Source organism: Babylonia areolata, chromosome 11 (assembly GCF_041734735.1).
Source record: "Babylonia areolata isolate BAREFJ2019XMU chromosome 11, ASM4173473v1, whole genome shotgun sequence".
Classification (NCBI taxonomy): domain Eukaryota; kingdom Metazoa; phylum Mollusca; class Gastropoda; order Neogastropoda; family Buccinidae; genus Babylonia; species Babylonia areolata.
The window spans coordinates 13888664-13903411 of NC_134886.1; the positions used below are offsets into that span (position 1 = coordinate 13888664).

A 14748-nucleotide genomic window follows, 5' to 3' on the forward strand; every position below is an offset into this window, starting at 1 on the left:
AAATATTCAACTGAAAAGGGGGCGGCTGAGGTGGGTGGTGGGTGGAGGGGAGGGGATTGAGGAAGGAAGAGAGAGAGAGAGAGAGAGAGAGAGAGAGAGAGAGAGAGAGAGAGAACGGAATGTGGAAAAGATAGAGTACAAAGTGTAAAATGGAGAGGGTGGATGTCAGTGATTGGAGAAAGAAAAACATAATATTGGAAGAGATTGTGTGAGATGGGGGATGTGGGAAGCGGGATAAGGACAGAAAATCAATCAATAATCAAATATTGTATGCAATACTTCTATAGATTATTATTTGAAACGAGGGTGATGTGGGGACATTGAAATTGAAATACAGAACGAACTTTTTCCAAAAAAATTAATATTAGAAACTGGTAGCACGTGTTTAATAATTTCTGGAGGCAAAAAAGGTTTCATTTCTAAACAGCGGGTTAAAAGGTGCTCTACCTTTAAACGACCCTTACAAATACATTCAGTATTTTCACAATATTTTGTATATGGGGCATTAGTAATAACGTAAATGCCATGCTCTTAACAGCCATGCCAGTTCTTTTAGCATTTAATAAGCCAGAAGTGTTAACTTCTAAAGACAGAAAGGAATTTAACATATTTTCTTTCAACAATATTACAAATTTCAGATGATGATAAACGATGAGGAAGTTCAATTGCATTTAAAGCGTTTTTAGCTCCAAGTTTTGCAAGATGATCTGCACGTTCATTAGAAATAAGCCCACAGTATGAGGGAATCCCACACACATCATTATTAGTTCCTCTCATTTGAATACAGTGAAACAAAAATCTTATTTCAAAAATGATGTTACAATTAATGTTTGTACAACTTGATTTGATAGACTGCAGAAATAACAAAACCGTTTCCAACACCAGTTCTACAGGAATAAAGTGAAATAGCCAGATATGTTTGTTATCGCTGTTGTTATTTCTGTTGTTGCTGTTTCATACAAAGCGCTCAACAGTTTCAGTGTCTGTAACACCGCACACATAGAATCCGCCGCATTGCTTCCATTCATCGCTTTGACTGTTGACGCAGTTAAATTTTCATTTGTGTTTTTTGTCTTCTCAAAACTGGATTATTGTGATTCTCTGCTTGCTGGTTCTCCACAGTATATTACTCATAAGCTCCAGTAAGTCCAAAACTCAGATGCCCGTCTTGTATTGAAACGCCATAAGAGTGACAATATTCGGCCTATTCTGAAACAACTCCACTGGTTGCTGATACAGACCAGGATTGAACATGGACTATCTGCACACTGCTTTCACTACTTCTCCACCCATCTTTCTGGTCCCCTCACTATTTACATTCCAACAAGACAACTACGTTCATCATCAGATAGTCGCATTAACCAGGTTCACTCTGTTATGACTAAGTTGTCTGGTCAAAGATCCTTCACAGGCATCGCTCCAGGCCAGTGGAACTCCTCGCCTTATGAATTCAGTCCACTCTCAGTCCATTTCCAGCTTCAAACCCAACCTAAAGACTCATCTATTAAAAACTATATTTCATTGATCTCCCGATGCTAACGACAGTGCGGGTGTTTGTTTGTGTTTTCTGTGTGTGGATGTGTTGTGTAGAGGGGAGGGAGGCAGAGTGGGACTGGTCTGGGGGTGTTGTGGTTGGGTTGTAACTTTTTGAGTACAGTGATGCAAGCGATTGGTTCTGGGTGTTCGGGTTGGTTTTCGGGTGTTGTATCCTGGTTTGGGGTGTTATGATGTAGGTGTCGGGTGTTGTGACGTGAAAGTGCATCATTTGGATGTTGTTATGTGTTTTGTTTTTTGTGCGTGCTCGTGCACAGATTACTGTTGTTGTTTGGTTTGATGTTTGTGCGGGATTAGACTTGCTGAAGTTGTTTTGGTGTTTGAATATATGTTTTGCATGTCGAGCTTACGCTCAGGCATGTTTTGCATGGATTCTATTTTTACCGGAACTTGTAATTTAAAGCGCTTCGAGCAAAATCATTTGATTAGGCGCTATACAAACTAACTGATTAGTAGTAGTAGTAGTAGAATTTTCAATAAAACGTAACCATTCACAAAACATATTCTACAATTGGAAGTGCAGCAATGTTCGATGGCTTTTATTCTGTTCTTCAAGGAGAAAGGTGGCAAACAGTTATGACGCTCGTCTGCCAATACAGAGTCCATAAGGCACTGGGTTCGAAATCTGCTCTTGCCCTTTTTTCTCTCCCAAGTTTTACTAGAAAATCGAACTGAGCGTCTAGTCATTTGGATGAGACGATAAAACAAGGCCCCGTGTGCAGCACGCACTTGGCGCACTGAAGAAGAACCTATGGCAACGAGAGTGTTGTCCTCTGGCAAAATGCTGTAGAAGAGATCCACTCGGATACGCACATAAATATATATGCATGCACTCAGGCCTGGCTAAGCACGTTGGGTTACGCTGCTGGTCAAGCATCTGCCTTGCAGATGTGGTGTAGCGTAACTGGATTTGTCCGAAGGAAGTGGCGCCTCCTTGAGAAACTGAAACTGATTTATTCTTCATTTGCTTTTTTTGTTTTAATCTGTGTATTGTCGGCACTCGCTGTTACTTTTTTCCTTCTTGTCCAAATCGAATCAGCAATGGTAGATATTTTTTGCTCCCGCCCAGTGCCCACGCACCACCCCTCTTCATGTTTGTTTTCCACTGAAGTAGTTGATACGTCCAATCTGGGGTAAGGGGGCATAGAAAGAACATATCACTTAATTAACAAAGATGCTTTAGAAAAAAAAAACGGAGATGGTGGTAACAGGTAGACAGCACGAGTAGCAAAGAAGGAGGGGATCATGTTGCCTACGACACTGAATATTTGATACTCCATCAAAGTGGTTTGTGTATCATTTCCACGGAATTATGTCAGGGACAGTTTTCTGCTGCCGAGGGTCCTGCACAAAGCGTACACTGCATGGAATTGCTCCCATTCCTAGGTGGACTCACTATCTATTTGGCACCACTCAAAACAAATGGTTTCATAAAAACATAAAATTTGTTAGATAGGCAGACAGTCAGACAAAATACATAAATAGACAGACAACAGTAAAGACAGACAGACAGACAAACCGACAGACAGAGATAACAGATTCTCCGACCAATATTTGCAATAACAACAGCATGATATCTTAGCAGCATGATTTCTTTCAATATTGGATCAGCTTTTTAACACACAATAATCAATGCACAATATTTCTCACTGTTAATTTGATAAGACTCGCTTTATACCCAGTCACAATTCTAGCATTCAAAAATGATGTGTATTTTGATTCAATAAAAACTGAAATTAACGCTCAAATGCAAACTTACATTGTGCATACGCACACATGCACATACAAACGCGAATACATACAATGCAATGTGTTGTGCTACATACATAAATACATTAATTTACATGTACATACAACATTTTATGACAAAGAAATATGCGTACAAAATATTAAGCACGTGTACACATACATATACACACATGCATAGGCCTATATACGCAATCATCTTCATGTAAATGTTCTATTTTGATACATTCCATCAACAACAACAAAAGCATGTAAGGTAACAAATCACGAAACGCCACATCAGGAAAAACTGTGCAAGAAAATGAGAAAGAAATGTTATCAGCAAACCGATATACAGGTACGTCTTTGATGTCCAACAAAATTGTGCAGGATGCAATGAAATACAAACAGGCACTACGAGCTGGGATTTGCCACACTTCAGCCAAAAAGAGTTTCAGTTTCCTGATAGAGGCGACACAGCTTGCAGACTAGTCTATACACGAGACATATGCTTAAAAACAACGAGCAGACAAAAAATAAACAACGAAGAAAAAGCAAACAAAGGTAACGGCGCATCGTAAAAGGAATGTGACGTATACCTCACCGACCTAAAACAACACCACAGCACCGGTCTGATGCTACATGTTTGTGAGAAATCTGAACAGTATTACATGCCAATGAAAAACGTCAAATGAGTCTTATAAGTTGTTTCACATAACATCAAAAAACCCCGTCTGTGTCCTATCGAACGCTGTGTTTTTCCAACTCGTTATAGGAACCGGTCCATCCGTGCGGAAAATCTGGCAATGTCCACAGAGACTGCACGGGGAAGGGAAGGCAGACTTGTGCTTGAATCATCCCGTGGTGTGGCCGCCACACTGTGAAGCCACTCTGTCGCAGGAAGCGGAAATGACGCGTGTGGAAGCGTAGCTCCGCCAAGACAATATCTTTCAAGCTTCTGGCGATGTTCTCCAGGCGGCCCTCCAGGTGGGAGTTGAGGTCCAGGTAATGATACACCTGACATTGAAAACATACATCAATGTGCACTGACAAACGATGGACCTACACTGCGGAATGGACGTGGAAAACATTTGCAGACCCAGGGTTTGACACAAACCTGACAGACCTGGAGGAGGCTTTGACACACACCTGACAGACCTGGAGGAGGCTTTCACACAAACCTGACAGACCAGGAGGAGGCTTTGACACACACCTGACAGACCAGGAGGAGGCTTTGACACAAACCTGACAGACCAGGAGGAGGCTTTGACACACACCTGACAGACCTGGAGGAGGCTTTGACACACACCTGACAGACCAGGAGGATGCTTTGACACACACCCGACAGACCAGGAGGATGCTTTGACACACACCTGACAGACCAGGAGGAGGCTTTGACACACACCTGACAGACCAGGAGGAGGCTTTGACACACACCTGACAGACCTGGAGGAGGCTTTGACACACACCTGACAGACCAGGAGGAGGCTTTGACACACACCTGACAGACCAGGAGGCTTTGACACACAACTGACAGACCAGGAGGATGCTTTGACACACACCTGACAATCTGGAGGACTCTGGTGAACAGTACTTTGGTGCGGCGCACCGAGTTAAGGAAGAAGAAGACATGAATACTGAGTAATACTTTTACCGTCCGTGTTGAGCTGGACACTTAAAAGTTTCAAAATAATTGTTCAATATATCTTAATAGCAGACAACATGGGCGTCAGTCTGTTGTTTGATGCTGTCATACATCACCAGCACGGCCAGCGCCAGGGGCGGATGTTTTTCTTTCTGGCAGGCTAGGAACAGACCCTGAGTACATATAATTCTGCTTCAGGAAAGGGGTTGGGTCGGTGGGTAAGAGTCGTTTTGGGATGGGGTCACAGGTCACCACGGGGAAAGTTGGTGGATATACATGAAAAGTACATTTGAACACTCACAGAAACATACAATCACACGCACACCCACACGGACGAACACACACACACACACACACACACACACACACATGCGCGCACCATATACAAATACACACATGCTAGCACACACAGAGAAACACACAGACACACACGTGCGCGTGTACAGACAAACAGACACACACGTGCGCACACACACACACACACACACAAGTAATATTACCTGCTGATAGAACTCCCGAGTTGGGCCGGCTATGGTGAGGAAGGTGGTGTTGGACAAGGGAGCTAACCATAGCTCTGCACGTGCACCCATCATCTGCACAGCTTCCCACAGTGACCTCAGTCCCGACACATCTCTGACTGCGTCCATGTCGTTTTCTGTCAGAGCTGATACAAAACAAATCAACCAAGAAATAAATAAGCAAAACAACAACAACAATACATACAACCTCCACTCACTGCATCTCCCCCTCCTCCCCCCACACACATACTGATGCATGTCTATCAACTCGTATAAGCACAACACACGTATATACGATTTCCAGCCCATAGTGAAATATACCTTAAAGTGTAGAATTTTATTATTCAACTTTGTTTCAACTATTTTACACACACACACACACACACACACACACACACAGAGTGTGTGAGAGAGAGAGAGTGAGAGAGAGAGAGAGAGAGAGAGAGAGAGAGAAAATGTGTGCACTCATGCACACACACACACTCTCTCTCTCTCTCACACACACACGCACACACTCACACAAGCACGCTCTCTACCATCCCCACTGTACATTACCACCACCACTAACCTCCACCAATTTTTAGCAGCCACAATACTCATACACATAATCAATCAAACAAAGATACTCATACCATCTCGAATAACACAATTATTGTGCTATCTAAAAAAAAAAAAAAAAGATCTCCAATACTTAAGCAATACTACAATGAACACTTACAATAAATGACGTTTGTCAATCCTTCCATACGGGTCCTGACAAGCAGCAAGTACATGTCAGCGTAGTAGAGAATCTCCTGCAATTTTTCCAAGCTTTGCTGTTGGGCCATCTGGATTAAAGATAAAATAAAATAAAATAAAATAAAATTTAAAGAGAAAGCTTCGAAGAATGGGAACATTCTGTCTGTCTGCTTGTGCGCGCGCGCGTGCGAGCGCGCGAATGTGTTTGTGTGATAAATCTCTCTCTCTGGCGTCTGAATTATCCGTGTATGTGTGCATGCATGCGTGACTGTGTTAAGGTTTATGCTTGTGTGTATGCCACCACTGCTGCTACTACTACTGCTGCTATTAATGATCATCATGGCCTGGCTTCGCTGACGAAGATCTAGGAAGGGCGTTGTCCACGTCTGATGCAGGCACGCTCATGGCTGACAAGGCCAATGCGGGAAAAGCAGAGTCGGCCGCAGCGGTTGCAAGGGAAAGTCTGGTCTGGGTTCGCGGCTGCAGCGTCGTGGTTCTTCCTCCTTCTGCGTTTGTCCTCAAGGCTGGCCCTGCGGTTGTTTTCGAAGGAGGAGACAGCTTGGTGGATGGTGCGTCGCCAGGTCTCTCGATCAGCGGCTACTGCGGACCACTGGCGATGGTCAATGTGACAGGCACCGAGAGCTTTCTTCAAGGAGTCTTTGTATCTCTTCTTGGGTGCTCCTCTGTCACGGTGGCCAGTGGACAGTTCGCCATACAGCGCGATCTTGGGCAGGCGGTGGTCCTCCATCCTGGACACGTGCCCTGCCCAACGTAGCTGGGTCTTTAGCAGCACTGCCTCGATGCTGATAGTCTTTGCCTGCTCCAGGACCTCGACATTTGTGATGTAGTCACTCCAGTGGATGCTGAGGATGGTGCGAAGGCAGCGCTGGTGGAAGCGATCAAGCAGTCGTATGTGGTGCCGGTAGGTGACCCAGGTTTCGGAGCCATACAACAAGGTGGGCAGTACAACAGCTCTGTACACGCTGATCTTTGTGTCTTTCTTCAGGTGTTTGTTGTTCCACACTCTCTTGTACAGCCTGCCGAATGCGCTGTTTGCCTTTGCAAGTCTGTTGTCGATCTCCTTGTCGATCTTGGCGTCAGACGAGATGGTGCAGCCTAGGTAGCTGAACTGGTGGACCGACTTCAGCTCTGTCTCACCGATGTTGATGTGAGGAGCGTGGAATTCTTCCTGTGGGGCAGGCTGGTGGAGAACTTCCGTCTTTTTCAGACTGACTTCTAGGCCGAAGAGCTGCGCAGCCTCTGCGAAGCAGGACGTTATACGCTGCAGGGCCGCTTCTGTATGGGCGACGAGGGCAGCATCGTCGGCAAACAGAAGCTCTCTGATGAGTTGCTCCAGTGTCTTGGTGTGGGCCTGTAGCCGCCTCAGGTTGAATAGGCTGCCATCAGTGCGGTATCTGATGAAGATACCGTCGTCGTCGCCAAGATCTTCAGTGGCCTGTTGGAGCATCATGCTGAAGAAGATCGTGAAGAGGGTCGGCGCGAGGACACAACCTTGTTTCACTCCATTTCCAATTGGGAAGGGCTCCGAAAGGTCGTTGCTGTGTCTGACCTGTCCACGCTGTTCCTCATGTAGTTGGATGACCATGCTGAGGAATTTTGGGGGTCATCCTAGACGTTTCATGATCTCCCACAGACCTTTTCTGCTCACGGTGTCGAAAGCTTTCGTGAGATCGACGAATGTCGCATACAGTCCTTTGTTCTGTTCCCGACATTTTTCTTGTAGCTGTCTGAGAACGAAGACCATGTCAGTGGTGCCTCTGTTGGCTCTAAAGCCACACTGACTCTCTGGGAGATGTTCTTCGGCGATAGTAGGCACCAGCCGATTTAGGAGGACTCTGGCGAGGATCTTGCCTGCGATGGAGAGCAGAGTTATCCCCCTGTAGTTGGAGCAGTCCGACTTTTCTCCCTTGTTTTTATACAGGGTGATGATGACTGCGTCACGGAGGTCCTGTGGTAGTTTGCCTTGCTCCCAGCAGCAGACAAAGAGGTTGTGGAGTTTGGAGTGTAGTGCTGGGCCTCCATTCTTCCACGCCTCCGGCGGAATTCCGTCAACCCCTGCTGCCTTGCCACATTTCAGCTGTTCAATGGCCTTGACAGTCTCTTCTAGGGTTGGTAGCTCGTCCAGTTGTAATTTCACTGGCTGTTGTGGGATGCGGAGAATTGCCGAGTCTTGAACCGTGCGGTTGGCGCTGAAGAGGGCCTGGAAATGTTCCGACCACCTGTTCAGGATCGACGTCTTGTCTGTGAAGAGCGCCTGGCCGTCTGCGCTGCGCAAAGGACTCTGGACCTGGTATGAGGGACCGTACACCGCCATCAAGGCTTCGTATAAGCCCCGGTAGTCACCAGTGTCTGCACAAAGCTGAGCCCTCTCTGCCAGGTTGGTCCACCACCCATTTTGAATCTCACGAAGCTTGCGCTGGAGGTTGCTGCATATGAGCCGGAAGGTTGCTTTCTTCACCGGACAAGACGGTTGTGCAAGGTGAGCCTGGTGGGCTGATCTCTTCTTCGCCAGCAATTCTTGGATCTCCTGGTTGTTTTCGTCAAACCAGTCCTTGTTCTTTTTCGACGAGAACCCTAGGACTTCTTCAGAGGACTGCAGGATGGCTGATTTCAGCTGTGCCCATAGTGCTTCTGGAGAGGGGTCTGTGGGGCAACTGGGGTCTTCAAGTTTGTCCTGAAGCTTCGCCTGGAATTCAGCTTTCACTTCAATTTCGTTTTAATGATAATAATAGTAATAACAATCATAATAAAAGCAAGAAGAAGATGGTGATTATTTTGTGTGTGTGTGTGTGTGTGTCTATTTGTCTGTCGGTGTGTGAGCACGCACACCTGTTTGTGTGTGCGTGTGCATGCGTGCGGGCGGTACGAAGAGAAGAATGAAAAGAAGACACACAACACACAGCCTACTCACTGCTATTGCCAAAGGCATGTGATCCAGAAGGTCTCTGTAGAAATAAGCGATCTCCGAATGTTTCAGTGTGTCCAGCCACTGTACGCTCAGCTCTGTGGCCCTCAGATAGGCCTGGCTAGAAGTACTGTACAGAATGCTGTTCCTGCAACGTTTGTGGGCACAAATCGAGAAAGATTTCTATTTATCATTTTCTCTCTTCTTTCTATTATTTTTGATAATTTTATAACTCTAAGGAGTATATGTTATTATAGCGATGGTAATGGATGCGGATTGGCATGAGAGTGAGAGAGAAAGAGAGGGGGGTGGGAGGGAGCAGATACAGAGAGAGAGAGAGAGAGAGAGAGAGAGAGAGAGAGAGTGAGAGAGATTGCTATTCGGAAACACCTCTCTCCAGCTACTGCAACACAAAGGCAGATTTAATTTGATATGTGGATGTTTGTTTCGTTTTAATTAAACATATTAATTAAACATATGGAGGCAAGAACATTGCGACGAGAATTTTCGCTATCGAATTGCATGAAGGAAACCTGTCACATAGAGTGTACAAAGAAATAAACCCAGATAGTTCACCCCTAAAACGTCTTTCGGATGAAATGATAAACCGAAGTTGTGTATGGTGTTAGCACATAACGCACGTAGAACTCAGTCTTTGTAAAGCGCTGAGTTTGGCCTCTGACCGAGAATATGCGCAGTTTGCGTATCAACAAACAGAAACAAATGAAAGGGAAGCTGCTGGTCCATTCATACACCCTTCATTTTACATGTATACACAACAACAACGACAGCAGAAACGCGAAACACAGCCAGCATTGACTGGAGACTGGACAGAGCCCTTCAGTCCAAATATGCCACACATGAACAGAAGGACGGACGAAAAAACAGCAACCTCGGCATGAAAATATCATTGGGTTTCAGTGTCAGTTTCAAAGAAATGTTGAAGCGTCCAGACTGTTCAATAAACGCCACACCACATCTGCTTTAATAATAGGAGCAGCTCACAACATACACTGCACGAAGCGTCAAGAACACACAATGACTAAAACTGAAACATTAAATACTTTTTCATTAGTGGGAAAATAGGGAAAAATGTTTTTATACTCAGCTTTACCTTACAACTTCACTGGCTTCTTCCAAGATCTGAGTTAACATTTCCGTGATGTCTTTATTGCCTGTGAGCACCACGTCAAGTTTCTTCGATACGTTGTTCTTCAGCTCGAGCAGCAGAGCTACCTCTGTCAGCAGCAGCTCCAAGGCGGGTTGGTCTTCTGCGAACTGGTTCCTCACGGCGTCCCACTTCAGGGATAGCTGGTCGTAGATGATGCCTGAAGTTTGCATCAAGGTCTTTGTCGCTTGCGTGTGGTGTTCGCTTAACTGGGTTAGTGTTCGGCGTGAGAGAGCCTGTGGGAGAACATTATGTGGTCTATGAGTTTTATTCAACTTTCACACACACACACACACACACATATATATATATATATATCAACAAAAGTAGGCTCTGCATGTCTTTAAAACTTGTATTTTTAAAATGCATCAAATTTTCGCTGTAAAACCAGCTTCTTCAGGCAAGGGCAAAGAAATAAAAGCTTTACAGGCTCGTCAAATAGCAACCAGTGAGTAAAAGTCAGATAAAATCAGGTAAAACTGGGCAGGTAAAAACATGCTGCATGCAAAACAATTTCAGAATTCAACTCACACTCCACACACAGCCACCCCCTACCCGCACACATTTCATCACTCCCATTACCTTTGAGGGTGGTGGGGGCAGCTGGAGTGAAGGGGTAGTGGGAGTTGGGGTAGGCGGTGGGGAAGTGGGCCGGACTTAAAACGGACTCAACCAAGTAAGTAAGTAAAAGTCAGGAAAAATCACCTGCCCAGTTTTACCTGGCTTTCATTTCTGTGCCCTTGCCCGAGGAAGCTGTTTTTACAGCGAGAATTTGCTGCTTTTTAAAAATACAAGTTTTAAAGACGTGAAGAGCCTACTGTCGTTGATATTTTTATATTTTACCAGTCTTGGTATTTACCTCAGTGCTTTCTGCATGGAGCGGAGCCCAGGACACGAAGAGTGTGTGAACTATATATATATATATATATATATATATATATATATATATATATATGTGTGTGTGTGTGTGTGTGTGTGTGTGTGTGTGCGTGTGTGTGTGATGTATGTATGTATACGATTTGGGGTCCTGGGCTCCGCACCGTTGACTGAAGGTGTCCCCGCAGAGGGTAAGATATAAAAATAAAAACAAAAGTCTTCATGTCTTGAAAACCTGTTGCAATATCATTACAAATTTTCGCTGTGATGGAGTTTCCACATGCAAGGGTAAAAGGAATAATAACTTCAGGTTAAGTGGTATCAGGAGAGTGGGAGTTAGGATCAGGTACAACCATGTGAAACTGGGAAAGACAGAGAACATGTGCTGCTTGCAAAGCATGCTTGTTCTGTTCGAAAGTAAATTACTTCTACAGGTCAGTGCTCGAGCCTGGGGAGAATAATGAGGTGGTAATTAAGTTGTTGGTGAACCTTTTCTTGTTTCGTTTTTATGATGTCCGTAATGGTGATGATAACACTGATGGTGTTTATGCTGATAGTTATGAACATTACCCTAATTATCATCATGTCTATTTTCATCGACATCCATGTAACAACCGTGGTGGTAGTGGTGGTGATATGCAAGCAAGTACAAAAGCACACACACACACACACACACACACACACACACACACACACACACACTTCAAAAATGAAAGGTTTCAAACGTGCTCGCAGATCTTGCAACAGTCCAGGACGCCATGACAGATGCATGTGGAGCAAAGTGGAGGTGTTGAGACGCACAGAGAAGGCGCTGTCCGTCACACTTCCTGTCACGTGAGGCCTGTACACTTCCGCCCGGATGGCAGAGTTGTTGACATACCATGCTTCCACTGCCACGTAGGTGCTGGGTGATTCTGCTGACCAATGTTTAGTTTGATCAAACACACGTCTCAGTTTGTATCCGTTTTTACTGTTGTTTTTCCGTCTCTGTTGCGTGTTGAAACAGATTTATTTTGAAGTGTGTGTGTGTGTGTGTGTGTGTGTGTGTGTGTGTGTGTGTGTGTGCGCGCGCGCGTGCGTGTTACTGAGAAAGAGAGTCAGAGAGAGATAGAAAGAGGAAGAGTCATTGGATCTTGTTACGTGGCCATTACAGCGTAGCAGTCTTTTCCTAACTGATGCCAGCAGATCTACATAAGGTGCAATGTACTTCTTGATGTTCTGGCGCACTTGTTCATTGGTTATTTGATGAATGTATCTGATGTTAAATATCTTGCGGCAGCATCTCATTTCCATGGCTTGAATTCTAAATTCGCCATGAGGGTCGATATCTCTTATGCATACAGAATGATGGAATATACCAGTACATGCAGGAGAATGATCTTGTGTTTCATGGAGATGTTGCTGTCCTTCCATATTGGTTTCGGGCAGTGCTCATGTTGTCTTTGCTACCCTTGATTTCTGGTTTGGATTCTTCATTGTTGATGATGGATCCCAGGTAAGAGAACTGTTGAACAGTTCCCAGCTTCTGTCACGGGACAGTTCTATCAGCAGTGATGGTGGGTGGTGTGGCTGGCCATCTACTTGGTCTTTTCGGCGCTGATCTCCATGCCACATGTCAGAAGATGGGCGAGGTCTTGCTCACTACCTGCCAAGCCGTCGATGTCGTCTGCGAAGCGAAAGTTCGTGATGGTGCTTCCTCCAGTGCTGACAGTGCTGACATGATCTTCAAGCATGTCAGTCATGGTGCGTCCCAGAAATATGTTGAACAGTTTGGTAGACAGAAAGCAGCACTGACAGATTCCAAATTAAGTATGGAACAACTCCCCAACAGCACCCTGTGTGAGACTGTTGATGTAAACGGTCGATCATGAACACATTCGGGACGAAAAGCTGGATGCAAAATATATAACTGTGCCCCCGCATTCTGTATTATGCTTTTCATCGACTTGTATGGCAATCATACACCAATCGATGATGGTTAAAAAATCTGAAAGTGTTATCGCTGCAACCCTATCTCCCCCCCCCCTTCTCTTTTTCTCTCTCATCTTTGTCACTCCCCTCTCCCTCCCTCTCTCTGTTATTTGTTCCGATTCTTTCGAAGCTTGAACGAAAAAAACACACCATTGTTTGTTCACTCTGTTACCCGCAGTAAAAAAACACATTCATTCATTCATTGAAATACATTAATCCATTCGTTAATCGCTTCAATTCATCACCCCCCACCCCACTCCCCTCCGATCAATACCTGCATCATGATGAACTTTGATCAGGAAAGATCGGCGGAACGGATCCACAGACACATGGAAACCAAGTGTTTTGCTCCCGTGTGAATTCTCTGCTCCCACAGACACGCCCTCCACTTTCAGTTCGCACGATTTGGTGTTGGTCAGTGCAGCAGTTATCGATGAAGTTCTCGTCGGTGTTTCCATCTGACGACACCAATCATTTGATAAGAAAAAATACGAGTAAATGTGAGAGGGTGTTGGCGTTTTTGTCTGCTCTTTGTAAGAAAATGTTTCGAACGTTTCTGTGAATAAAAATCCGACACCGGAACAAGAAATGTATCAAAATAATCTTTTTCTTCTTCTTTTTCGCTACCTTCTCCGTCATCTTGTTACTCTTAATAATATCATTATAATTATTGCTGTTGTTGTTCTTGTTGTTCGCGTTCTTGTTCTTGGTGGGTTTTTTTTTTTTTCTTTTTTTTTTTACACTGGTTTCCAAAAATACTTGAAATATCCAGGAAATCTTGGAAACAAATCAATAAATGAGCTGAATAAAACACATAGAGATCAAACATGCAAGGAAACACACATTCGTAATCATCCAAGATCACGAATGATCTATCTCTTTATTTCTTCTCGATGTTTTAATTCATGTCGCAGAATCAGTATATAACAAAGGTCACATGTTATACATGGATATTATTAATAGTAGTAAAATTATCAATATTCTTCATACAACTCCTTATGGGCCAAGGCCTGACTGAATAAGTTTAGTGTCAGTATTAGGCCTCTCCCCCACCCTAACCCCTTTCTCTCTCTCTCTCTGACTCTCATTCTTCAAATTGTATCCAACAATCCTCACCTTAAATTCCAGAGTTCTTCTCAAACGACGGAAAACCCCAGCCAGAACTACCTTCTCTACAGTTCTGTGTGTGGTTAAAAACCACCCAGTGACCGACGTGGACAGTTCGGACTTGGAGCTGAAGACATGAGAGGTCAGGCCGAGGTCCACTAAAGAAGACGGTTGGGTGAGGACTGTGGTCATTGTGTAGTTCCGTCTTCCGTCCTCTGGACCTGTGAACTGCAGTAGTGCCGTGGAGAGGGTCAAGGTCTTCGACGGGTCCTGTGAATAGCTGAGCGACGTGGTAGAGTTCCAGATGGTATCCTTGGTCTTCAGGTCGAGGTCGGTCTTTAGGCGAATGGTCTGTGTGCGGACAGACAAAGAAAGTATTACTTCTGAGAGACAGCGTGAACTGGAATTTGTTCCGATCTTCAGTTTGTCAGGGTTTCTTACTTGTTTGTTTGTTTATCTTCTTTGTCTTTTTTTCTTCGTTGAATCTCTCTTGTGTGTGTGTGTGTGTGTGTGTGTGCAG

General features: G+C 44.6%; 1 protein-coding gene across 2 annotated transcripts in view; it reads right to left on the bottom strand.

Moving 5' to 3' along the window:
- Positions 1-3132: 3132 nt before the first annotated feature.
- Positions 3133-14748, bottom strand: part of LOC143287554 (uncharacterized) — a 70400-nt gene continuing 58784 nt past the window's right edge. Inside the window, exons 24-31 of one of the 2 annotated variants that reach the window (XM_076595638.1) lie at positions 14238-14579; positions 13396-13579; positions 11853-12064; positions 10221-10510; positions 9113-9254; positions 6161-6269; positions 5425-5588; positions 3133-4296 (exon numbers count right to left, since the gene is read on the bottom strand). In XM_076595638.1, the coding sequence (XP_076451753.1) occupies positions 4021-4296; positions 5425-5588; positions 6161-6269; positions 9113-9254; positions 10221-10510; positions 11853-12064; positions 13396-13579; positions 14238-14579 (1719 nt within the window). In that variant the 3' untranslated portion in view covers positions 3133-4020. The remainder of the gene's footprint in view (positions 4297-5424; positions 5589-6160; positions 6270-9112; positions 9255-10220; positions 10511-11852; positions 12065-13395; positions 13580-14237; positions 14580-14748) is intronic. The other variant, XM_076595639.1, reaches the window with a different exon arrangement.